The following is a 26890-nucleotide window of genomic DNA, read 5'->3' as shown; positions in this document are numbered from 1 at the left end:
CATCTGGGCAGGTGTCTTGGGAAACTGTCTCATTAAGCCTGTACACTAAGCCAGGTATTAATTAGGAACCACATCCAGTGAAATTTAAAATATTTATTCATTGTTCAAATATAATGGCTTTGCTTCACTGAGTTTCATTCTCTCCCAATAAACTATGCTCAGGTTCATTTTTCACTTAAAAATTATTTCTGTTTGCTTATGTAGTATCTCCTACTTTTAATTCACTGATAAACTATGTCCAAATTACAGGCATCCATTTTTCATGAATTAAATGGGTTGTGAGTAGTTTTTTTTTTTTAAAGGTGAAGTATTGCCTAAAGAAACAAAAATATTCTCTTTAAAGTTTTGGAAAACAGCAGAGAGATGGTGCTGAATTGATTCAAGATGACTTTTCTTTTAATTTTTCCATGATAAAAGACAAACTTCCAAATCTATGTTCAAAATAAATCAATACTTTCTAAGAAATTGAAAAAAAAAGATAGTAGAAAAATTAAATATACTCAAGGTTTATGTAAGTAACACTTGTTTCAAAGCAAAGGCTGAAACAAAATTCATATTAGGTTACACATTTTCATATAAACACATTTTACTAAATGATAAAAATGAGAATTAGCATTTGGTTTATGGTATGAGGCATTGATGAAAGCATTTTTTTTCTTTTTTGTTCCTTCCTACTTTATAATACAACTTCTGAAATCCTGTCTATGCAAATTCCATGAAAAAGGTGTTTCAGAATGCACAAAAGCAAAACAAAACCCTGATTTTGAATTGTGAAAGCAGCTGTGTCTTTTGGGATCTTTGCTTTGGAAGATACTCTTCAGACATGGGGAGATAGCCAGGAGCAGCTACTCAAGCAGCCAAATGAGCTTTAAAAGCAACAGTTCCTCTTTTACAAAATTTGCTTGTAAAAATTGGGAAAGTATTTTTGTCCCTTATCTAGCTAATGAGGGATAGCAGAATTCTGCATTAACCCACAATTTTAGATTGAATTCTAAAATTCAATCAAGCACCCAGCAGTGTACGGTATAAAAATCCATCTGTGTACTTCAGAGACCAATATTATGTTGCAGCACCGTTTTACATACTAGCATGTTCCTTGATTTATTTTTTATTTTTTTTATTTTGTCAAGCATATATAAGATAAAAAGATAAAAGTATAAACATAATTTGAATATATGAAAAGAGTAAGTAAAAAGGAATATTAGGACAGGGATGTTAGGCACGCTGGTGCACTTATGCACACCCCTTACAGACCTCTTAGGAATGGGGTGAGGTTAACAGTAAAGAGTTTAAGATTAAAGTTTTGGGGGTTTGGGGAAGAAACTACAGAGTCAGGTAGTGTATTCCAGGCATTGACCACTCTGTTACTGAAGTCATATTTTCTGCAATCGAGTTTGGAGCAGTTTACCTTGAGTTTGTATCTATTATTTGCTCATGTATTGTTGTGGCTGAATTCCTGCAAGGTTTCTTGCCCCACATGACCTGTGATATTTTTCAACACAAGAATTGTCAAAGATAGAAATCATCAGAGATGAAGTGTTGTGCAAAATGATGTAGTACCTTTGAGGATTCCCTATATCTGTGCCCCAAATATGCTGTGTGGTGAAATAATAGAATCAGCATTGTGCCATTGCTGGACTATGTGTATTGTGCATTGTGATAAGAAAACATCAGAACAATGTTGTTGTTGTTTTAAATTTTAACAAAAGTAAAAAATTCTGTGATGATTCTGCCTGTGGGTGACTAAAGGGAAGGTTGGGAAGGGAGGTTCAATGTCACATATATTATGATGTCACTGTTCCAATGATACACACTATTTTAATCATTCATACAAAGACATGATGCACAAGCACAAGCAGCAGGTTCTGGACACCCACGAAAACTATACAAATCAAATATGTTTTCATTTTATTGTTGATTAAACTTTGTAACTACAATTTGATATTTGGACTTGGTTTTATTCCAACTAAATATTAAATATTTAAATTTAAATAGATATTTACATATCTAAATATTAAAGTGTAGATAGTTTCTAAGCACAAAAGTATGAATGAAGCTTAAATTTACATAATTGTAGATTTGTTTACCCATTTAAATGATTCTATTAAAAACATGATCATTTTGCTGGGTAAACATCTTTTTTAAAGCTGTAGTTATTACCCTCTTCCTTTCAGACTTATGATGTCACAACAATAATTTAATGCTTTTCTGTAATGATAGCAATTTAACAAAAGCAGCTGTATGAGCAGAGTGCTCCTGGCAGTCTGTTTTAAGCAAACTTTCTCCATTTTTTAATTTAATTTTTTTTGCTGATCTCAGAAGGTTTGGGTTTAGTTGAAGCTTTTGTTTAATTTAGCAGTTTTGCCAAACTGTACTGATATCTGATCAACATATAGAGAGCTCATCATTTTTTGTCTGAATTAGACCAGGGGTGTCAAACTTGCAGTCTGCAGGTCTGATGTGTCACATGATGGCCCTGCCCCTGCCCCTGCCTGGTTTAGTGAAGGGGAGAAAAGTCCCAATACATCACATGATGATGTTATGATGACGCGAGTTTGACACCCCTAGGTTAGACCAAGGCCAAACTAGAAACAAGTTTTAGTCACCTCAGTTTTAAAGAGAAGTTAAATACATTTTATATACCGTAGTGTATGTACTCAAAAGACATTAATATATCTGTGTAAAATGTGTAAACTAATATGTCATCCCAAAAATTCACAATGGAAAATTCATAATGCAATCTCAACTATTATTTGAAATTGAATGCATGACATTGACTTGTTCACTTTATCATTTTAGTTAATAATCAGACCAAATCAACTTAAACAAAATTGATAAAAACCAAATTTTACTGTCACAAGTAATAATTCATACAATGAAAATTGTATATATGATTCTCATCCTTGATATTGTTCGTTAAAAAAATATGACAAAACTTTAATTGTACTGTTACCATGCCTACTTTTGTAATTCACCCATTTTCCCTCAGTACTTAGTCCTTTACCTTTTGTAATGTATCTTTAAGGGTTTTGGAGGGAAAATAGAGCGGGAAATAGCACGTTGCTAATTGGCTGATAGCCTCCAGCTGAACTGTATATAAGGAGGGGTTTTTACTGTTTGCGGTTGCTGGGTTCACCATATAGTAAAGAGCTGTTGTTACTCATCTGGTCTCCTGCCTCGTTATTGCCCGAATCTAACACTGCTGACGAAGGTGGGATCTCGAGGCAAAAGAGCACCAGGAACGAACCCAGCAAAATAAGGGCGGTTAGCAACGATGTCCAGCTATACACCGCCAGCGCCATTCGACCCAGCCAAAGAAAAATGGGGGTCATACATGGCTCGCTTCGAGTGTTTCCTCGAAGCCAACGAGCTCCAAGGAGTCTCGGACAACAGGAAACGGGCGTATTTCCTGAGTCACTGCGGTCCCGAGGTTTTCGACATCGCGGAATCGCTTGAGCCAACGCCGTACAGGCGGTACCGTGGCAAACTCTGCAGACCGTTTTGAAAGCCCACTATGCACCAACGCCTTCCAAGTTCGTTCAACGGTTCGAATTAAGGCAGCGCATGCAGCAAGAGGGCGAGTCCATCAGTGTGTACATGGCAGCACTGAGGAAAGCCGCGAACCATTGTGAGTACCGAGACTTGAAGACGCGTTGCTCGACCAACTAATTTGCGGGGTCAGGGACATCCGTTTGCGACGGCGGCTGCTGTCCAGAAGCAACCTAACGCTCGCAATCGCCCTGGACGAGGCAAGGGCTCACGAGATGTCTACCCAAGCGGCAGAAACACTACAAAAGCCGGTCGCGCCAGGGGCGGCAGCGAAAACAACCCCGGTCCACAACGAGGAAGTCCAGGCCGAGTCGGAAGAGGAGGAAGAGGAAGAAGTCTTCCACACCGGGAGGCCGGAGAGGGAAGACCGGGGCGAATGCGCGAGTTGCGGGGGCCAACACCAACGGCAACATTGCAAATTTAGGGATGCCACGTGTCGGCGATGTGAAAAAAAAGGGCACATCGCGAAAGCCTGCCGAGCGCCCCAACCTTCCCGCCAAAAATTCAAACCGACCAATCAAAGCGCGGGAACCGTGAAACGGCCCGGGATTGGTCAAGGGAAAAAAGGCGCGAAGTTGAATCAGACCGCCGTGAGAGTGGGCCAGGCATCAACACGCCTAGAAAAAAAAATCTTTGTTAAAACACTCATCGAAGGAGTGCCGTGCCGAATGGAAGTGGACACTGGATCTTCAATTACGATCATGTCCTGGAGCAACTTAGAAAAAACTTGCGGCTATCGCGAAACGCAAACTGCGGCCACAGAAGCTACGAGTGCAGGACTATCAAGGAACAGGATCCCTGTCCGAGGCGACGACCGTCCACGTCAAGTATGGACAGTTCGAAAAACTCTGCCCATCACCATCGTCGATGGGACTCTGCCGAGTTTGTTGGGACTAGACTGGTTCCGGCATTGGGCATGGGAGTGACCGGAGTCTTCCAAATGAAGTCGACCTCAAGGACGAACTCATGAAGGAGTTCGAGGCGTTTTCAAAGACTGCCTGGGCAAGTACAAGGGACCCCTATCTCCTTCAATCTAGACCCTCAAGTTGCCCCTATCCGCTTAAAGGCTAGGAGGTTCCTTCGCCCTGAAGCCCAAGATTGACCGGGAACTGGACAAACTAGTAAGCCAGGGATACTAGTGCCAGTCGATCATGCGAAGTGGGAGACGCCAATAGTCACCCCAGTGAAACCAGACGGGTCAGTCAGGATTTGCGCCGATTACAAGGCGACGCTTAACAAAGCTTTGCAAAAAAGCGCTTACCCCGTCCCTGTGGTACAACACTTGCTACACTCGTTAGGGCAGGGGCAGGTTTTTGCTAAACTAGATTTGGCCCAAGCCTATCAACAGTTACCCGTAGATAGCAGCACGGCCGAAGCTCAAACAATCGTAACGCACAGGGGTGCTTTCAAATGCACCAGGTTACAATTTGGGGTCAGTGTGGCACCAGGATTATTTCAAAATTTAATGGAGCGGCTTCTGCAGGGGCTCCCCGGGGTGGTACCGTACTTTGATGACGTACTGGTATCCGCCGACAATATGGAAGAACTTGGGGTGCGACTGAGAAAAGTTTTAAGTATTTTCCGGTCCGCCGGTTTAAAAGTCAAATTAAACAAGTGCCAGATCGGGGTAGGATCCGTAGAATTCCTGGGCTACCGGATAGACAGGGAGGGGATCCACCCCACTGAGAGCAAGGTTAGGGCAATCAGAAAGGCCCCAGCACCCCAAAACAAAACAGAGTTGCAGGCGTTTTTGGGTCTGGTAAATTTTTACGCGGTCTTTTTAAAAAACAAGGCTACCATAGCCGAGCCGCTACACAAATTACTAGGAAAAAATGCTGCATGGTCTTGGGGAAAGGCGGAAGCTAGAGCATTCGAAGCAATAAAAAACCTCCTGTCTAGCGATAGCCTATTGATACAATACAATAGCACACTACCATTGGTGCTAGTTTGTGATGCATCCCCCTACGGGGTGGGGGCTGTGCTCAGCCACAGGCTGCCAAATGGCACAGAAGCCCCTATAGCGTTTTACTCCCGAACAATGTCCTCAGCTGAAAGGAACTATAGTCAGTTGGATAGGGAAGCCTTGGCCATAGTCTCCGGGGTAAAGAAGTTCCATGAATATGTTTTCGGTCGCGACTTCGAAATCGTCACAGACCATAGACCCTTGCTAGGGTTGCTGGCGGGCGACCGCCCAACGCCCGTGGCACTTTCGCCCAGATTGACCCGATGGACTATCTTTCTGGCTGCATATTCGTACAAACTGCTACATCGGCCAGGAAAGGAGTTAGGGCATGCAGACGCCTTGAGCAGATGCCCTTTACCAGCGACTATCGAAGACCCCACTCCGGGCACACCCGTCTTGTTAATTGACTCTTTGGACTCTGGTCCAGTCACTTCCAAGGAGGTGGCTCGGGCTTCTTACAAGGACATTACATTAAGGACTGTAATGGGTTGGGTGCAAAGAGGATGGCCCGCTGCGCCGGGTGAGCGTTTTAGGGAATTTGTAAAAAAGCGCGAGGAATTGTCGGTGCAAGGGGGGTGTCTGCTCTGGGGGGATAGGGTGGTAGTCCCAGAGAAATTGCGGAAAAAAGTTCTGGAACTTCTGCACGAAGGCCATCCTGGGATCGTGAGAATGAAGGGTTTAGCCAGGAGCTATGTGTGGTGGCCCTTGATGGACATGGAAATTAGCGATAGGGTTGGGAAATGCCAAGCATGCCAGGAATCCAGACCACTACCACCAACGGCCCCAATCCGAGAGTGGGAGAAACCCCAGGGCCCATGGTCCCGAATCCATATCGACTTTGCCGGCCCGTTCCACGGCCAAACATTCTTAGTGGTGGTAGACGCATTTTCCAAATGGCTGGAAATCATTCTAATGAAATCCATGACCGCAGAGGCTGTAATTTCAGTCCTGCGGCACCTTTTTGTAACACACGGGTTACCAGACACACTCGTTTCAGACAACAGGCCACAGTTCACGGCGACCCTTTTTGAGGGGTACTTGGCGGAGGAGGGCATCCGACATGTCCTCTCGGCGCCTTTCCACCCTGCGACGAACGGCCTTGCAGAGCGTTTCGTCCGGAGCGCAAAAGAGGCATTGTCCAGAATCAGACCCGGGGATTGGCAATTAAAAATTGACACCTTCTTAGCGGTACAACACAGAACCCCTTGTGTAGCGACTGGCCGCAGCCCAGCAGAGCTACTGATGGGGAGAAAGCTTAGATGCCCGTTAGACCGGTTAAACCCGAACTACACACCAGACGGGTACAAAACAACACCGGGCAAAACAAGAGAATTGACAGTAGGGAGTTCCGTATGGGCACACAATTATGGTGAAGGCCCAAGCTGGAAAAAGGGAACAATCCTAGAAACAACCGGGCCCAAATCATATCTCGTAGAAATAGAGGATGGCCGGGTTTGGAAACGCCACATAGACCAATTAAGGAAAAGAATAGCCACCAGTCTAGAAACAGACGAAACAGGCCCTGACTATCCAATAATTGAGTCCACGGCTGACTCAAACCCGAGCAAACCGCAGGACTTATCTGAGTTCCAGCGACACCAACCGGTCCCTCCGAAGGAAAGCAGGAACGACTCTGCAAGTAATCCAAGGCCGGATGGCCTGGAGGAGGAGCTGAGAGGAACGAACAGTCCCTCCGGCCAGCTCGACTCACTCCCAGATAATGAACTGCGCAGGTCCGAAAGAGTTAGGAGACGCCCTGCGTACTTACGTGACTACGTTGAAAAATAATTATTCATTTTATGTAAATAGGGTAAAAGTTTTCTGGGAGGGAGGTGTAATGTATCTTTAAGGGTTTTGGAGGGAAAATAGAGCGGGAAATAGCACGTTGCTAATTGGCTGATAGCCTCCAGCTGAACTGTATATAAGGAGGGGTTTTTACCGTTTGCGGTTGCTGGGTTCACCATATAGTAAAGAGCTGTTGTTACTCATCTGGTCTCCTGCCTCGTTATTGCCCGAATCTAACACCTTTATTTCTTAAAAATCAATTAAGATAGAAAAGGCAGCCTTAGAAGTCCTTTATCTGGGAATGCCCTATGAACAAACAAACAAACAAACAAACAAACAAATAAATAAATAAATAAATGATTTACTGCTGAACTTGGGGGGTAGGCCGAACCCACGAGGCCCTGGGAGGAGAGTGGATTTCATCGTTGAGCTCCCTGTCAGCGGAGGAATAGAGTGATTTGGATGGTCGTTGATTTATTTTCCAAACAGGCCCACTTCACCGCCTGCAGTGGGTTACCTTCGGCAAGGAGGTTGGCAAAACTGTTTGTGAGGCATATTTACAGACTACATGGAATTCCAAGGAGAATAATATCGATCGCAGAGTCCAGTTTACTGCTAAGTTCTGGAGGGAGTTCCTGTGGTTCATTGCGTCATCCCAGAAACTTAGCTCCGCCTTCTATCCGGCCACTAACGGAGCCGCTGAAAAATTGAATGTGATGGTGGAACAGTACATTAGGTGTTATGTTAACTACCAGCAGGAGAACTGGGTGGAGTTGTTACCATTTACAGAAGTGACATATAATAATGCAGTACACAGTAGCATGGAGTTAACTCTGTTTCAGATAACCATGGGCATGGATTTTGTGCTGATGCCTGAGCTCCCTAGAGAACCTCCAACTTCCATGTCCCTGACGTTTTGGAAGGCAGTTTTTTTTTCTTAACTGCCACGTTGTTCTCTGTACAGCACTAAAATCTATTCCAATAAAAGAGAATATCTGAGCTCAGGCCTGAAGTATGGAGGCCTCAGAGCCCTCTGAATTTAGTTGTTTGCTTGTATATGTTTCATTGCCCCACAAAATAACATCATCAGTACAGGTGACTGGATTTTGCTCTCTATTTATATGCAATAACTTGGTCTTTAATTTTGTTGTTGTTGTTGGAAAGTAGTTTCTCCTTGGTACTTCCTTGATTAGGATATTAGTTTCTCCTTGATTGTTTGTCTAGTGTTAATCCCTGTTGATCAGGGTATTGACTGCTTGAGACAATGTATTCTGGTCTTTTTATTTGCTTCTTAGCTTTTTTTATTCTCTCTAAATGTCTATATTTCCAAGAAAAAATGGATACAGAAAAATTTAATAGTAAAACAAAGTTTAATAGGGTGGTAAAGTTAAATACTTGAATTACTTATACTCTAGAAATGTTTAGAAAGTCTACAAGTTCAGTTGTATAGTTTTGGCTAAAGTAGTAAAGTTCATTCTGGTATTCTTTTTCACACTTCGTTGCAGATTTCTGTTTGAAATTATTAAGTAGCCTATTTTAAGCATATTTTCCCCTAGGCTCATGTGGCAAAAACCACTCAATCTTGGGAAAATATGCATTTGGCTGAAGGTGTTTCTGACAAGTGCTATATCCATGCCTAAAATTGCTCCAGATCATATTTTGCCTTTTTAAATTTTATAAGAAATAAAATCTTGGGAGAAAATAGATGAATGGAATTTCCACCTGAGGAAAAATTCAGACATACAGATGAGGGTGAAAACAAAAACAAAAACAAAAAAAACATTAGAGCAGATGTGGATACCAGCTACCAGGAATAAAAATTGCCATGCAGCAACTCATAGGAAAACAGTATATCAAAATCAGAGAATGACAGCTACCTGATAAGAAACATCATGCCAAGTCACATAATAGTCATGCCGTACTGAAGTTCAAGCTTATTATGTCCACAGAATTTTCCTTAGCCACCAATTTAGCCACTTTGTCAAATAATGCAATAAGGTTTGCCTGACATGATCTGTTGTTGACAAACTCATTCTGGCTTCTAGTAATTGTCTTGTTCATTTTTAGGTGCTCACAAATGTATTGTTTCATTATCTTTTTCAGGATTTTTCCTAGATATTGATGTCAAGCTGCTTGGTCTGTAATTCCCTGGATTTCCTCCTCTCCCCCCTTTTTTTGTAGATTGGAGACATAAACTTTTTTCCTCTGATATTTCCCTGATGCTCCAGAAGCTTTAAAATATTTTTTTCAATAGTTTCAAGATCAGGTCTGTCAGCTCCTTCAGAACCCTGGGATGTAATTCATCAGATCCTGGTAATTTGAACTCATCTAGAATGAATAGGTGTTCTCAAGATTTTTCTCACCTAATTTTGACTTGCATTCTGATTCTGTCTCCTAGGGTACTGCTTTTGATAGGTTGGACAATTGTTTTTCTTTTTGTGTGAAGGCAGATGCAAAGAATTCGTTTGTTTAATTCCAGAGTAAGGAGAAAAAGTAAAATAAAATTCTTCAATTCATAATTTACTTTTCCTGACTGGCTGTAATACATTTTAGATAGAAATGATGCTGTGCATTTAACTAATGGTAGAAAAATCCAGAACATCTATTAATAAAACCCTCAGGAAAGACTTCCTATTGAATTAAATAACATGGCTAACAGCACCTGTCTTGGGTAAGTTTTAAAATGAGCAGAAATAGAGAATATAGGAAACCTATTAGCATAAATATCTACTTTTTAACAATCCTTTTTTATCTCCAGTCATCATTAACTAAATGAACTGCTGACAACATCAAGATAAAGCCTTGAGCTTTAAAGGAAATATTCTATTTTCTGATGAAAGAAAGAAAGACAGACAGACACAGAAAGAAAGACACAGAAAGAAAGAGAGAAAATGAAAGAAAGAAAGAAAGAAAGAGAAAAAGAAAGAGAGAGAAAGAAAGAAAAAGAATCTTATCTTTATTTTATGGAAAAGACTCAAGCATGAAGATTCTGACTGGAATTGCAATAAAAATAGAAAGATAATAATCTTGTGGAAGTGTCCAGTAAAGATTCTGATGCTCAGACACATCCACAGTTACAGCCAAGTAGATCTGCTGAGTCAAACACATGCAGTATTTGGATAACTATGCAGAATAGCAGTTCTAGATTCGGGGTCTCCAACCTTGGCAACTTTAAGACTTGTGGACTACAACTCCCAGAACTCCTCAGCCAGTTTTGCTGGCTGAGGAATTCTGGGAGTTGAAATCCACAAGTCTTAAAATTGCCAAGGTTGGAGACCCCTGTTCTAGATATTTCTTCATTAAGTAGGAAATGTAAGTACCATGTTAAAACTTACTGTGCTGGCAGTGTATTCCATTAAATCCAACTGGACATTTGCAGATATAGCCTATGAACGTGTCTCCTCGGTAGGCTTCACTGATTTCACATGTTCCACCGTTATGGCAGGGATTAGGAAGACATGGCCCTGAAAGAAAGTTTTAAAAACACAAATGAAATACTGAAAAACCCAACCCTCTTGTAATTCTAATTCACTCATACACTAATAAGCTTTTAAGACAAATTGATCAATGTTCTGTGCCATATTTTTGTTGATATATTTTTCAACTATCCCAGTGTATTTGATTACTTTTTTAATCAAAGGAGAACCTTTTCATAGATAGAAAACAGACCTCTGATTGACACTTACTTTATCTGAAAGGCATTTGAGAAATTCCACTTTTTTTTAGATCAGGAAGTGAGCATGGCCACTTTCAAGGCTGGGAAATTCCCCAATGCCTTGGATGAAATTCATAAAAACCTTCTATTTTATCAAAATGCAATTTTTTAATATAACATTGCTACTGCTGAAAGGATTCACCCCATAATGTATCATCCCCGAAGGCCTGTTTGAAACAGCCAGATTTTGATGGCTTTACTTAATCTTGCAGTTAGATAAAGCCAAAATTCTGGCTATAACCCCAAGGATATAGTATAAACATACCCAATTGAATTAGATAAAGAACTGAATAGGAAATCCATGGGCTTTAGGCTAAATATGCTTCTGTTGTAGGTTTAGATTAAGCAGTTTACTAAAACAAATTATTCTACCTGTGGCATAACTGTAGGTTAAAGACATCCATTCGACTGTGGAAAAAAACAAACAAACCCTAATGAAAATTTTGAAATGGCTGATGAAGGTTGGGAACAGATGATGAAGGATCTGTATTATCATATGTTAATACAATATAATTAAAGTAATTAACAGGGATAGGTAAGCTATGTCTCTTTAGATCAGTGGTGAAATCCTCTGAAGTCTGCTATTGGTTCTGTGAGTCTGCTACTGAGTGTGCACTTTGCGCATGCATACGCACCTGAGGCACACCTGCACAGTGCTAAAAAAGGAACATTTTGAAGCCTTCCGAGTCTGCAAAAGTAAGTAGAACAGCAAGGGGGGTGGGAATTCCGCTGTGCCACATGATTTAGATTAGTAGAAAGCAGGAAATCCATCAATTCTAGCTAATATATATCGTGCATCACAGCAGATCGTCACCCACCTGATCATCGGAAATACCGATTCTCCTGAACCGGTAGCATTTTTTACTACCGGTTCAGGAGAACTGGTCCTAACCGGTAGCATTTCATCCCTGCTTTAGATGTTGCCTAATAATAATACATAGCATGCATTGGAGTATCATCAATGGTAGGAGATGCTGGGAGATACAATTTGAAAAATCTAGAATGCTACAATATACATATCTTGGTAATCAACAGAATGCCAAGGCAGGAAAGAGATACTTGTAATGTATCTTTAAAAGTTTTGGCGGGAAAAAAGCACGTTGCTGATTGGTTGAAGCCACCGGCTAAACTGTATATAAGGAGAGGTTTTCCCGGGCACTGGTTGCTGGGTTCACCATATAGTAAAGAGCTGTTGTCACTATCCTGGTCTCCTGCCTCGTTATTGCCCGAATCTAACACTGGCGACGAAGGTGGGATCTCGAGGCTAAGAGCGCCAGGAAAAGAGCTGAACTCACCAGGAAGACGCGAACCCAGCAAAACAAGGGCGGAAAGCAGCGATGTCCGGCTACACACCGCCAGCGCCATTCGACCCAGCTAAGAAAAAATGGGGGTCATACATGGCTCGCTTCGAGTGTTTCCTCGAGGCGAACGAACTTCAAGGAGTTTCAGACAACAGGAAACGAGCTATTTCCTGAGCCACTGCGGTCCAGAAGTTTTCGACACCGCAGAATCCCTGGCTGAGCCAACAACGGTACAGTCGGTACCGTGGCAAACTCTGCAGACTTTACTAAAAGCCCATTTTGCACCAATGCCATCCAAGTATGTGCAACGGTTCGAATTCGGGGAGCGCAGACAGCAAGAAGGCGAGTCCATCAGCGCATACATGGCCGCCCTGAGGAAAGCCTCAAAACATTGCGAGTACCGAGACTTGGACGAGGCATTGCTGGAGCAACTCATCCGCGGGGTCAGGGACATCCGTTTGCGGAGGCGGCTGCTGTCTAAAAGCAACCTAACGCTGGCAAACGCCTTGGACGAAGCCAGGGCTCACGAGATGTCTACCCAAGCGGCGGAAACCCTACAAAAGCAGGTCGCACCAACGGCTGGTGCGAAATCAACCCCGGTCCACAATGAAAAGGTCCAGGCCGAATCGGACGGTGAGGAGGAGGAAGGAGTCTTCCACACCGGGAGGCCGGAGAAAGACGACCGGGGCGACTGCGCGAGTTGCGGAGGGCAACACCAACGACAACAATGCAGATTTAAAGATGCAACTTGTCGGCGATGCGAAAGAAGGGGCACCTAGCACAAGTCTGTCGAGCTCCCCAACCTTCCCGCCAAAAATTCAAACCGGCCAATCAGAGCGCGGGAATGGCGAAGCGGCCCGCGAGTGGTCAGTTTAAAAAAGGCGCGAAGTTGAATCAGACTGTCGTGAGAGTGGGTCACGCATCAACTCGCCTAGAAAAAAAAATCTTTACAAAGGCAAAGATTGAGGGGGTGCCGTGCCGATTGGAGGTGGACACCGGCTCATCGATCACGATCATGTCCTGGGACACTCTCGTGAGAGCCTTACCCGCCATCGCAAAGCGCAAACTGCAACCACAGAAATTAAAGGTACAAGACTACCAGGGGAATCGCATCCCCGTCCGAGGGGTAACGTCCGTCCACGTCGAGTATGGACAATACAAGAAAACTCTGCCCATCACCATCGTCGATGGGACCCTGCCAAGCTTGTTGGGACTGGACTGGTTCCGAGCATTGGGCATGGGAGTGACTGGAATCTTCAGAAACGAAGTCGACCTCAAAGACGCACTCGTGAAAGAATTTGGGGACGTTTTCAGAGACTGCCTGGGCAAGTACACGGGGACCCCTATCTCTTTTAACATAGACCCCCAAGTTGCCCCTATCCGTCTAAAGGCTAGGAGGGTCCCGTTCGCCCTAAAGCCCAGGATTGACCGGGAACTGGACAAGCTAGTAAACCAGGGAATTCTAGTGCCAGTTGACCATGCTAAGTGGGAGACCCCTATAGTCACCCCAGTCAAACCGGACGGATCGGTCCGGATTTGCGCTGACTACAAGGCAACGCTTAACAAAGCGTTGCAAAAGAGTGCTTACCCCGTCCCGGTGGTACAGCACCTACTGCACTCAATGGGGCAAGGGCAAGTTTTTGCCAAGCTAGACTTGGCCCAAGCCTATCAACAGCTGCCCGTAGATAGCAGCACAGCCGAAGCACAGACAATCGTGATCCACAGAGGGGCTTTCAAGTGTACCCGATTACAGTTTGGGGTTAGTGTGGCTCCAGGGTTATTTCAGAACCTAATGGAGCGGCTATTGCAGGGCCTACCAGGCGTGGTACCATACTTTGACGATGTACTGGTATCCACTGAAAACCTAGAGGAATTAGGGGTAAGGCTGCGAAAAGTTTTGGGCATTTTCCGGTCTGCGGGTCTCACGGTTAAACTAAACAAATGCCAGATCGGGGTTGAGTCTGTGGAATTCCTGGGCTACCGGATAGACAGGGAAGGGATTCACCCCACTGAGAGCAAGGTACGGGCCATTAGGAAGGCCCCGGTTCCAAAGAACAAAACGGAGTTACAGGCATTCTTAGGTCTGATCAACTTCTACGCAGTATTCTTAAAGAATAAGGCAACAGTAGCCGAGCCGCTGCATAAATTACTGGCAAAGACGGCTGCATGGTCTTGGGGAAAGGCGGAAGCTAGGGCATTTGAAGGGGTAAAGAATCTCCTAACGAGTGATAGCCTCCTTATCCAATACAATGGCACGCTGCCATTAGTGTTAAGTTGCGATGCATCCCCCTATGGGGTGGGGGCTGTGCTCAGCCACAGGTTACCAAATGGCACAGAAGCCCCTATTGCATACTACTCCCGAACCATGTCATTCACTGAAAGGAATTATAGCCAGCTTGATAAAGAAGCCTTGGCTATAGTCTCAGGAGTAAAGAAATTCCATGAGTATGTATTCGGTCGTGATTTTGAAATCATCACGGACCATAGACCTTTGCTAGGTCTGCTGGCAGGCGACCGCCCAACGCCCGTGGCACTTTCGCCAAGACTGACCCGATGGACTATCTTCCTGGCAGCGTACTCTTACAAATTACTACACCGGCCAGGAAAGGAATTAGGGCATGCAGACGCCCTGAGCAGATGCCCGTTACCAGAGACTATCGAAGACCCCACTCCGGGGATACCAATTCTGCTAATTGACTCTTTGGACTCTGGCCCAGTCACATCCAAAGAGGTGGCTCGGGCTTCGTATAAGGACATTACAATAAGAACTGTAATTGGTTGGGTACAAAGAGGTTGGCCCGCTGCGCCGGGCGAGCGTTTTAAAGAGTTTGTAAAAAAACGTGGGGAGCTCTCGGCTCAAGGGGGGTGCCTGCTATGGGGGGATCGAGTGGTGATCCCGGAGAAACTGAGGAAAAAGGTATTGGATCTCCTTCACGAAGGTCACCCAGGGATCGTAAGGATGAAGGGTCTAGCGAGAAGCTATGTGTGGTGGCCCTTAATGGACTCAGAAATTGCTGAAAGGGTAGGGAAATGCCAGGCCTGCCAGGAGTCCAGACCGCTACCCCCAACGGCCCCGATTCGGGAATGGGAGAGACCCCAGGGCCCCTGGTCTAGGATCCATATCGATTTTGCAGGCCCCTTCCATGGCCAAACCTTCCTGGTAGTAGTCGATGCCTACTCCAAATGGCTGGAAATCATTCTCATGAGATCCATGACAGCCGAGGCCGTGATCTCAGTCCTACGGCACCTCTTTGTAACCCATGGGTTGCCTGACACTTTAGTCTCCGATAACGGCCCGCAATTCACGGCAACCCAGTTTGAGGGGTACTTGGCAGAGGAGGGCATCCGGCATGTCCTCTCGGCGCCTTTCCACCCTGCGATGAACGGCCTTGCAGAATGTTTCGTTCGAAGCGCAAAGGAAGCATTGTCCAGAATCAAGCCAGGCGATTGGCAAACAAAAATCGATACATTCCTAGCAGTCCAACACAGAACCCCCTGTGTCACAACTGGCCGCAGCCCGGCCGAACTATTAATGGGTCGGAAGCTTAGGTGCCCACTAGACCGTTTAAACCCAAACTACACACCAGACGGTTACAAAGGGGGACACGGTAAAACAAGAGAGATGGCAACAGGCGACCTAGTATGGGCACACAACTACAGCGAGGGCCCGACCTGGCTAGCAGGAACAATCCTAGAAATAACAGGACCAAAGTCATATCTAATAGAGTTGGGGGATGGCCGGGTATGGAAGCGCCACATAGACCAGATAAGAAAACGCATAACAGGTAACACAGAACCAGACAAAACATGCCCTGACTATTCAATGTGGGAATCCACAGCTGACTCAAACCCGGGGCTAACGCGGGACTTATCTGAATGCCGGGAGGTCCAGCGACGCCAACTGGTTCATCCTGAAGACAGTAGGGAAGACTCTGCAAATAATCCAGGGCCGGACGGCCTAGAGGAGGAGCTGAGAGGAACAAACAGTCCCTCCGGCCAGCTCGACTCACTCCCAGAGAATGAATTGCGCAGGTCTGAAAGGGTCAGGAGACGCCCAGTCTACTTGCGTGATTACGTCGAAAAATAAGATGTAAATAATATGTAAATAGTGGTAAAGTGTTTTCTGGGAGGGAAGGAGTGTAATGTATCTTTAAAAGTTTTGGCGGGAAAAAAGCACGTTGCTGATTGGTTGAAGCCACCGGCTAAACTGTATATAAGGAGAGGTTTTCCCGGGCACTGGTTGCTGGGTTCACCATATAGTAAAGAGCTGTTGTCACTATCCTGGTCTCCTGCCTCGTTATTGCCCGAATCTAACAATACTGATCTAAAATTTTAGAATGCAATTAAATAAATATGTTTCAAACTTGCCAACTTTAAGATATGTTCCATGCTGGCTAAGAAATTCTGAGAGTTAAATTCAACACATCTTAATGTTGCTTAGTTTGAAAAACATTGAATTAAATTGATCTTAGCCCTATTCAAGAATTATTTTAAAAAAGCTAAACAGCCCCTTCCCTTTTTAAGTAAGTAAATAATGTAAGAGAAGGGATCACCACATTTCAAGCATAATTGTCTACATTGATGAACTTCTCTCTAGGTAGAAAAGTTTGTTTCCTCTTGAATAAAAAAAAAAGAATGACCTGTTCCAAGGCTAAAGTTTTGAAAAAAAGAATTGGGAAAATTCAAACTGAAGGGATTGATAAACAGAGGGAGAACATAAAAAATATAGACGTTTCCTCTGTATCATAAAGCTACATTGAGCTGGCCACTTAATTTGAGGCTTATCTAACTTGTGTGGGCAAAACACAGCAATAATGCATTAATCTAACTCTCCATATTCTTCAACTTTCAAAGCCAATGCGTAATTAAATTTCCTTTTGTTTTAAAAAAGTGAGATTTAAAACAAAGTTATGATCAGTATAAATTTCAAAGGGATGAATACTGAACAATTGCACTCTATTTTTTAATAACTGGTGCATAATCCAGTGTGGAATTAGTAAGTAATTGATGCAGCAGTACCACCTGGCAATTTTGTAGCTAAGCATATTTTCCACTCTATAACATGAAGTGTAAATCGCTAGAGGCAGCACAGAATTTGACATTTGCGATTTCTTTATTTTCTGAAAAGCATCTACATGCTATTGAGTTAAATTCTAAGGAATTCCCTTTCCTAATGTGCAACCAAATAAGCAAGCATTCGTTCCCTATATAAAGAAAAAAGCTCCAGGAGATTTGGAAACTTTTATTCTGCTACTGGAATCAGGACACCATGGCTGTATAGAAGGAGATCTTATTCTGTTTTATCATCTATAGTAAACTTTCTATAAATATGGTCAAATTCTTCAACTTGCTTTATGTCTGCTTGTCTGCCTGCCTGCCTGCTTGCCTGCCTATCTATCTATCTATCTATCTATCTATCTATCTATCTATCTATCTATCTATCTATCTATCTATCTATCTATCTATCTATCTATCTGTAATTATCTGTTTTTTCTGCCAAGCACTATTGGCTTCATATATCATTAATTTTCAGATCTCTATTCCTCTAGCCAGCACTTGCAATAAATTATTCAGATAGTCAGCAAATAAGGCAATGTTTTCTGCATACAAAAGTATATCTTCATTCATATCTCTAACCACCTTATTTCTAATGTCACCAGAGCAGTGGATGAATATTTATTTATAAATATATTGAGTAACCAAAGGAAAATTTCATGGCTCTCATCCATGCATTTCTTTTATCATCTATTGCTCTTATTGCTCTTACTATATTCAGTAACCTTTCATGAAAAACATTCCCTATTTAATCCTATTCTCTTTATAACCTTCTTCTTCATCAAAATGTCATCATGCCTAAAGGAGGACAGTGACATACACTCTTCCAGTTTCTAGCCCAGCACCTTAACTGCTATGCCAAACTTGTGTTAAATTTAACATTTACATTTCCCCAGTTATGCTTAATGATAAAACATGACTTTAGCTGGAATATTTTGGCAATCAATAGTATTAGATTTTTACAAAGTGATTGCATGCTTGAAAACATATGGAAGGAACCCTCAATAACACCCATTATTTATTTATTTATTTATTTATTTATTTATTTATTTATTCATTCATTCAATTTCTATGGCTACCTATCTCTGGCAATGACTCTGGGTGGCTTATGTTCTCTGTTTAGAAAATTAAGCCTTATTCTCTGAAAATCAGAAGTTTTTTTAAAAGTTTATTTAAAATCTCTAATTGTTATAAATATTTCTTACCAGTATATTGTTAAGTAAAATGACTGGAATGTTCAAGAATTGCATTTTTCATAATCTAAAATGGTTTGCAATTTTCTTTATAAAAAGACTATAGATACTTCAAGTGCATTGATTCAGAATTCAGCATTGTTAAAATTCACTGTCAAAGAAACATATAAAGTATAGAAATACCATGTTTCCCTTATTTTTCACCCCCCAAATAAGCACCAGGTCTTATTTTTTTTTGGGGGGGGGTCTTACCAGCTTACCTTAGGACCCCCACAGCAAGGCCTTCTGTGCCCTGATACCTGCTGTGCTGCTGCCCGAATTCTTCTGTAGCCACTTGTGGCTGCTTGTGGCTAGACACTGCGTGGCTCATCACACCGATGCTGCTGCTTGCATCATGACACTGAAAGGCTTGTTGCGCCAGTGCTGCCACTTGACAAGCCTTGTAGTATTCTGGGGCAAGTGGTGGCATCAGCGTGATGTGCCACATGGTGTCCAGTTACGAGCGGCTGAAAGCAGCTGCAGAAGAAGTCAGGCAGTGGCATGACAGGTGTTAGGGCTTGGGAGGCCTGACTGAGGCAGGGGCAGGGTGCATGGGGCAGCTGCCCCTCCGCCCTATCTTAATTTTTATACTTGTGCCTCACCCCACCTCCTAAAACCAGATGGTGATTGGGGCTTAACTGGGACTTATTTTTGGGGTAGGGCTTATATTAGACGCAGGCCTGAAAATTGGGTTAGGACTTGTTTTTGGGGTAGGTTGTATTTTCAGGGAAACACAATATGTATAAATATGGAAAGACATCATACATCTAATCTTGTATGAAGGTTTGTAAATCATCTAAACAGGAATAAGTCACATTTAAATATTATTAAAAGGTAAAAATGGCATTGCAGAAACAGGAAAAAGATGTAGCATTTGCATTATATCGGCAGTTTTTATAGCATTAAGTTAAAATTGAAAGGAACTGCTTCTCCACTGTACACATTGCTAGATAATGCTTGAATATAGATCAATGAAGAAAATGAATTAGAATGGAAAGGACAGGACTATTAGCTGCTGCTACAGATTAATCAAAAGGCTACCTTACCTGTATATTAAATTCCAAATGAACCTCTCTCTCTCTTTAAATATAAAGCAATATATCAACATTAATATTATGAGTGAATGTTCATTTATAGTTTTCCACATGCTAGTTCCCAACATATCAATAGCAATAGCGCTTAGATTTACAGCCCTCTCTAAGAGGTTTACAGAGTCAGCATACTGCCCTCAATGATCTGGGTCCTACATTTTACTAAGGTCAGAAGGATGGAAGGCTGAGTCAACAGTGAGCCAATGAGAATTGAACTGCTGGCGATCAGCAAAGTTCACCTGCAATACTGCAGTCTAACCACTGAGCCACCACAGCCCAGGATATAGGATTTACCATTTTTCTGAACAACCCCCCCCCCCACACACATGCATTTTCCTGGGATATTATAGGAATTCTTTAAATTTAAAAGGGACATCCATTCTAGGCCTTTTCAGTAGTAGTCCCCATACTTTAAATATATGGTATACTGGGATCCAACCATTCTTGCAATCTGAAAGACCCTGACAATCATTTTTTCAAAAGGCTTTCTGGGCTTTTGGTTTGATTGTTGCCCACCAACTGATTCAGGGGTGAGTTCTACTTATCTTTACTACTGGTTCGCAATGGCAGCGCGCACGCATGTGCACGTTTCTGCACATGCGCATGCTTCTGTGCTTGCACATATCATTTGTGATGACATCTGGGTGGGTGGACAGAGCCTCCCATCGCTTTTACTACTGGTTCGCAAGAACCAGATCAAACCGGGAGCAACCCACCACTGAACTGATTGTATTAGTGCTGATTGTATTATTGTGCTACATTTTAATGATTTTGATTAATTATGGGTTTTTTTAATTTTAATTTTTGCAATAGAACCAGAGTCTATTTTGATTGGGAGAATCTATCAGCCAGATAAAGAAAGCTAATAAGTAATTGCTTTATTAGCATCATGCTTCTGTAATCCTACCTTATATGTTTCTATAGATGGCATTGCCCAAATATAGCAGATATTTTTTTCCTAACTAATACAAAATTTACAGTTCTAAGAATGTAACAGTCTGAGAACGTTTGCATGTACTATTTGTCATAAGGATTACATCAATCTATTCATGGATAGCTTGTCAATCTTTCAGATTTGGGGGTGTGGGGAGAAAGAGCATTTTAGGAGAAATTGGGAATTGTGAAAGGCAAATTACTTTAGAAATGTGTATATCATGAAAAATGTGTTGAAAGAGGCAATATAAATAAGCAAACTGTTTTTAAAACTATGCTTTGCCATGAAAAACCAAATGAAATCAAACTTAACAGATTTGTTTATTCCTTAGATTTAAGCCTCTTTTTTATTAGAATATAACAAATGATAAATTCAATCAGGAAACTCCGCTTCAGATTTCTTTTTTCGAGGCCCAAGGCTTGCTTGCAAATAAATTAGCATTACCAATAATCTCACCTATGAGAGACAGCTTTTCCTTTTCATTAAATGTTTGTTTTAATAGGATAATCTGAAAAAAATTTGTATTAGGTATTCCCATGCTCTATAGATTCTTACATGCCTAACAGGGTGTTCAGAGCCTGTCAGTCATTCATTTTATCTCCCTTTTATCTTTTAAAATCATCTTAATATTGATGTATTTATTCTCACTGTGTTCTTTTATCATTGCCTGCTTTATTGTTTTATTATTTTACTTCTGTTTACAAACTTTTTCATTTTTTCCTTTTGATTAATAAGGAAGATGCAAAGGTGATGCAAAGATGCAAATTAAAAAAAACCCACAATTAATTAAACTCATTAAAGCTGTCTAGAGTAGCTAGGTGAGATAGGTGGCAAATAAACAAACAAATAGACAAATAAATGAATATACACCAATAATGCACAACAATTGTAGGTCTCACTTGGCCTTTATAAGTAGCAAATCAGGTTCTCACCTTAAAAAGGACAAACTGTAAGGTTGTTTAAAATTAATTATGAGTATTGTTAGGCTAGCACCTTAGGTACTTTATATATTCATCTTCTGTCATATTAAAAATTACAATTTTTGTGGCAACTTTGGGAGACACAGTTGGGAATGTACCCAAGACCTGGGCTCATATAGATTAGGGTTTTTGGGATGAGTACTTTAATATAAATCATTGAATTTCTTGTCCTAATATAATAAAAAAAACCATCTGTTTATAAGTTATAATTTTTTAATGTATAATAGCAGCTTTGACCAAGAATTTTTACATGATTTTAGAAATGTAATTTCTACATGATTATAGAACTGTAACATGTAGACTTTGACCAGTAGTGAACTTCCATTGTATGCATAATAAATATGACAAATATTAGTTAAAATATAGAAACATGCCCCCATGATTCTAATTTGATTGATATTATTAATTAAGTACTGTGAAAGTTTTCCAAATATTCTCATAGTTTTAGTTTAAATCACATTGGGCTTCAGGTTCTTCTTTTAAAAAAATCAATAATTTAGTAGCACTTTTGTACATAATTTTTAAGTAGCTTCTAACACAAGAGGGAACAACCACCTTTGATCAATATTAATGAGCAATAGAAATCAACAGGATGCTTTCCAGGCATTTTAATCCACATTTATATAAGTAATGTCAACAAGATTAATTGCACCGTAAAAGTAATAGATCTATACAGTCTGCATCTCCTTTGAGTCCTGCTCTCAGTACATCTCCACTGATAATAGCTAGAGAATAATAAGTGCTAGGAGGCCTCAGATATGCATGAGGCTGAAATTCAATTGAAATCCCATTCTGTACTGAAAGATACTAATAATACAATAAAAAAAATAATACTTGGTCTGAATTTTTGGAATCTCTGAGTGACATATATATATGGTTTTTAGGCAAATGAATCAAATGCTTCTTTTCTCTGTGGGCTACAGAAAGGACTTCAAGGCAGGAACTGTTACTTCTCAGCTTTGGTAACAAATACAATGAACTCAGTTCCCATAAATATGTGGGCACCAGGGAATACGCAACTCTGAATTGAAGATTAAATATTTCCAAATGTGTCAAACAGTTTGGGCTTAAAATACAAAGACTGTCAGATATGGTGCAAAAAAACCACTATTTTTTCTTTAGGTAAAATGTAAACACTGTCAAAGGAAATAAATAATAGAAACCAACCAGCAACACTACAGAGAAAGTTCCATGGTGTAGCTTGATATTTGATGAAATAAATCTCAGTCAATAAACAAACAAAAACCCAATGCACAGGCATATCTTACAGTTTAGTTATCCGTGGCACTATTCTTTCTTTTAAAATTCTCCATCTACTACTTTAGAATATAAATTCAGAATAACTTCTTATACATTATTACACCCTTGGGCACTTCCTTATATGTTCTTAACGTAAGGTTTAAATCTGCTCTGAAAAAAGAAAAAAAGTCTTTCCATTATCATACCACCAAGCACAAGCTAACATCATTCAAAACCAACAGGGTTTTTTCTTTCTTTCTTCATCTGTCCTTATATGCTGTGTCAGGTAGCTTATTTTTGTGTAAAAGACCATCAATAATTAAAAATACCCTTGAACTTGGAATCTATGCATGTTTGCAACTCTGCATGATTTAATTTGATCAAGTAGGCATTTTCTGACAAGAAAAGGGTGCATGTAAGTTTCAAGAATGTTTAGAAGGCAACAATTAGTAATGTAACAGGCAACTCTCAACATAATGGTTTTTCAAAAACTCAGTAGGACAAAATCCTCTGTCACTCCATTGGACTTAACCATTATCTTCTCAACACACAAGACCATTGGAAGGAGGAAGGGAAACCTGTAGGAATTGCATATGCCAATCTTGACCTCGATCAAATCAGGAAAGATTTACATTTTTCCTGAAATCAGTTACCATATTTTTCGATGTATAAGTTGCATTTCCTCCTGCCCCCAAAGTGGGTAGAAATGTCTGTGCGGCTTATACAACTAATGTTGTCAAAACCCCGCCCACTAACTGGCCCCCACCCTTTGGCCTCTGCCTCCTAGCAATTTGCCTCCTTGCAGCAAACAACAAACAGCCTGGTCAGCTTCAGCACAGCCTAATTTAGCAGGAGCAACTTATTGGTGGCTGGATCTGCCTCCTGGAATACCACCTTTCAGCTGTTCCAGGCTGCGGGGATCATCACCATCCATCGCCACCATCACCACCCATCACCACTGCCATCTGTTGCCATCTCCATGGGGCTCCCCTTGAGGAGTACCCGGAGGCTCCAACTGGTGCAGAATGCGGCCGTGTGGGGGATTGAGGGAGCTCCTCGTAGCTCCCATGTAACATCTCTCCTGCGCAGGCTGCATTGGTTGCCGGTGGTCTTCCGGGTGCACTTCAAGGTGTTGGTTATCACCTTTAAAGCGCTCCATGGCATTGGACCGGGATATTTATGGGACCGCCTGCTGCCGACAGTTATCTCCCATTGTGCGGTACGTCCAGTGCGCGCTCACAGGGATGGTCTTCTTAGAGTGCCGTCGGCTACTCAATGTCGGCTGGCGGCCCCCAGGGGAAGAGCGTTCTCTGTGGGGGCCCCGGCTCTATGGAATGAGCTGCTGGTGGGACTCCGTCTCCTCCCTGATCTCCGGACCTTTAAATGTGAGCTCAAGACTTTCTTTTTTCACCAAGCGGGGCTGGCCTGATGGATTTTAGTATGGGGGTTTTTTAGTGGGTTTTAATAGGGTTTTATTAGGGTTTTAGTTTTGATAAAAATTTTAGCTAATATTTTAAGTGTACAGCGATTGAATCAGTTTTTTAAACTTGATATAGTATTTTAATTTGTTAGGATTTTTGTCGTTTTATTGGTTGTACACCGCCCTGAGTCTTCGGAGAAGGGCGGTATAAAAGTATGAAATAATAATAATAATCATCATCATCATCATCATCATCATCATTATCATCATCATCATCTCCGCATGCCCCATTTTCAGCCTCCATGCATCCCATTTTGGGTCTCCGTGTTTCTCATTTTTGGCCTCCATGCACCCATTTTCAGCCTCTTCCAGGCAGAATCTCCGGTGCTGCCTATCCCTGCCACCTGGAATGGGCGGAAAATGGGGAATGCAGAAGCAGAAAACAGGACATACGGAGGCCCAAAATGGGGTGCACAGAGATGGCAATAGGCGGCAGTGGCAATGGACAGCTATGATTGCGATGGGTGGTGGTGATCCCTGCAGCCTGGAACAGCTGATAGGCGGTATTCCGGGAGGCAGATCCAACTGTCAATCAGCTACTCATGCTAAATCAGGCTGTGCTGAAGCTGACCAGGCTATTTAATGTTTGCTGCAAGGAGGCAAACTGCTGGGAGGCAGAGGCAGAAGCAGATTTTTTTTTCTTGTTTTCCTCCCCAAAAGCTAGGTGTATCTTATAGTCCAGAGTGTCTTTATAGTCCAAAAAAATGTTTAAGTTGTAATATCATTGTAGATAACAGCTTATATTAAATAAGACTGAACTTGCAGAGTTGCTACAGTAATTTGTAGAGTTGCTTTGTGAATGAGATGTATGGTCTCTAAATTTAGCTTATAAATAAATAAAATAAATAAAATTTAGAAATGTTTTTTAACTCAAGATGTAATGATTAGCAGTCAACAGAAAGTTCCATGAACAAAAGCCCCTCTAATACTATCGAAATGGCTAGCAATAATCACACTTGAGGGTACCAAATCATTTAGCTTAACTTTCATTGGACTAGAAACCTGCAAGGTCCCTTCCATCCCTGTGATTCTATGAACTATGTTTTATGTGAAGATGTATTATAACAGCGGTCACCAACTGGTGGTCCGCAAGAAAATTTTGATGGTCCGCAGAAAAATTATTTGTATTTTTTATATTGTCCTAAATCAGGAGTCCTCAAACTAAGGCCCCTGGGACAGATACGTGCAGTAAACGTTTGTTGCTGAAGAGACTCTCCCCCTTTGGGGTCTTTTTGTGTGGGTCAGAGTAGGACAGAAATATCGACTTGGGTCTGCTTTGGCCTCCTGGTGAAGGGCTTTGGGTGAAGGCTGGAGGGAAGTGCCATTGGTGGTGAAGAGGCGGAGGGCCTTGTTCCAGTAGGACTGCATCATGGCCTGGAACTGGCTGGCCATCTTAGCCTGCTGAGCCTCCAGGCGCTGGAACTTGGCCTTGCACCCCCACAGGTCTTGCCTCTGCTTGGAAAGCCTATGTTTGTAGTCCTCAGTGGAGGTGCTTCTCCTGAGACTCCTTCTCGGTCAGATCCAACTTGATCTGAGCTGTTTTGCCAACTCTTTCTCATGGTGGCTGCTTAGCTCCAACAACTGCTTCCTGTTGGGGCCCTAAGGAGCCCAGGCGGGGAGGCGAGGAGGGACTGGGAGGGGAGGGGTGAGTAGTGGCTGGTGAGGCACCCCTCAACATAAGTGACATTGAGTTGGCCACGCCTACCCAGTCACATGACCACCTAGCCACGCTCACCCAGCCGGTCATTAGGCAGATCATATTAGTGGTCTGCGGGATTTAAAATTATGAATTTAGTGGTCCCTGAGGTCTGAAAGGTTGGTGACCCCTGTATTATAAGACCACAATTTCCTCCATATTCTGTTTCAATGGATACAATTATAAAAGTTTGAGCAAAAATATTTTATATATTCATCTTTACTCAACTTTAAAAAGCCCCAAATATCTTATTTCATAGTTTGAACTAGTATATTCCTCCAGGAAATGGCTCATACAAAGTCTATTTACAAATGTAAAGTAAAGTACTTTACAATGTAAAATTTACTTTAAATGTAAAATTTACTTTAAAATGTAAAGTAAAGTACTTTACAAAAAGAAAAGACTCAATTCTGTACTAGACCTTTGGCCTCCAAAGGGGTGAAAGAGACCATTTCTAGGTTAATGGCTGTTTGGCAATTTAATCATTTCTCTGTGTTTTAAGTTTTACTTACGTTTTGATTTTTATTTGCTTTTAATATTGTTAGCCATTCAGAGTCATTTCTTTGAGGTGGGCAGTCATATAAATTGATTAAATAAATTAAATAAATGATTTCTATTATGAAAATTCAGATTAGGAGACATTGGAGACAAGCAGAATTTGGAAGAGAGTATTAAGAGACAAAATATTTCCTCCCATTTATCATTCCTTGCTTCCAAATGTTTCCTTATTTCTGTATTAGTAGATAAATTAAAGTGTGGAACCAATAAGATTATCCTACAATATATTGTTCTGTATCATATTTATGACAAAACTAAGAACTCCAAATTGGTCCTCTCCTTGATTAGTTTTCATCCATTGCTTCTTGTTCT

General features: G+C 41.7%; 1 protein-coding gene across 1 annotated transcript in view; it reads right to left on the bottom strand.

Annotated features, from left to right (window-relative positions):
- EDIL3 (EGF like repeats and discoidin domains 3) overlaps window positions 1–26890 on the bottom strand; it is a 290594-nt gene that overhangs the window by 101029 nt on the left and 162675 nt on the right. Inside the window, exon 3 of the mRNA XM_058171246.1 lies at window positions 10633–10761. Within this exon, the coding sequence (XP_058027229.1) occupies window positions 10633–10761 (129 nt within the window). The remainder of the gene's footprint in view (window positions 1–10632; window positions 10762–26890) is intronic.

The sequence above is a fragment of the Ahaetulla prasina genome, chromosome 2, assembly GCF_028640845.1.
Source record: "Ahaetulla prasina isolate Xishuangbanna chromosome 2, ASM2864084v1, whole genome shotgun sequence".
In the NCBI taxonomy this organism is placed as follows: Eukaryota; Metazoa; Chordata; class Lepidosauria; order Squamata; family Colubridae; genus Ahaetulla; species Ahaetulla prasina.
The sequence above is the reverse complement of the archived record's forward strand: the minus strand, read 5'-3'. Positions and strand labels throughout refer to the sequence as shown.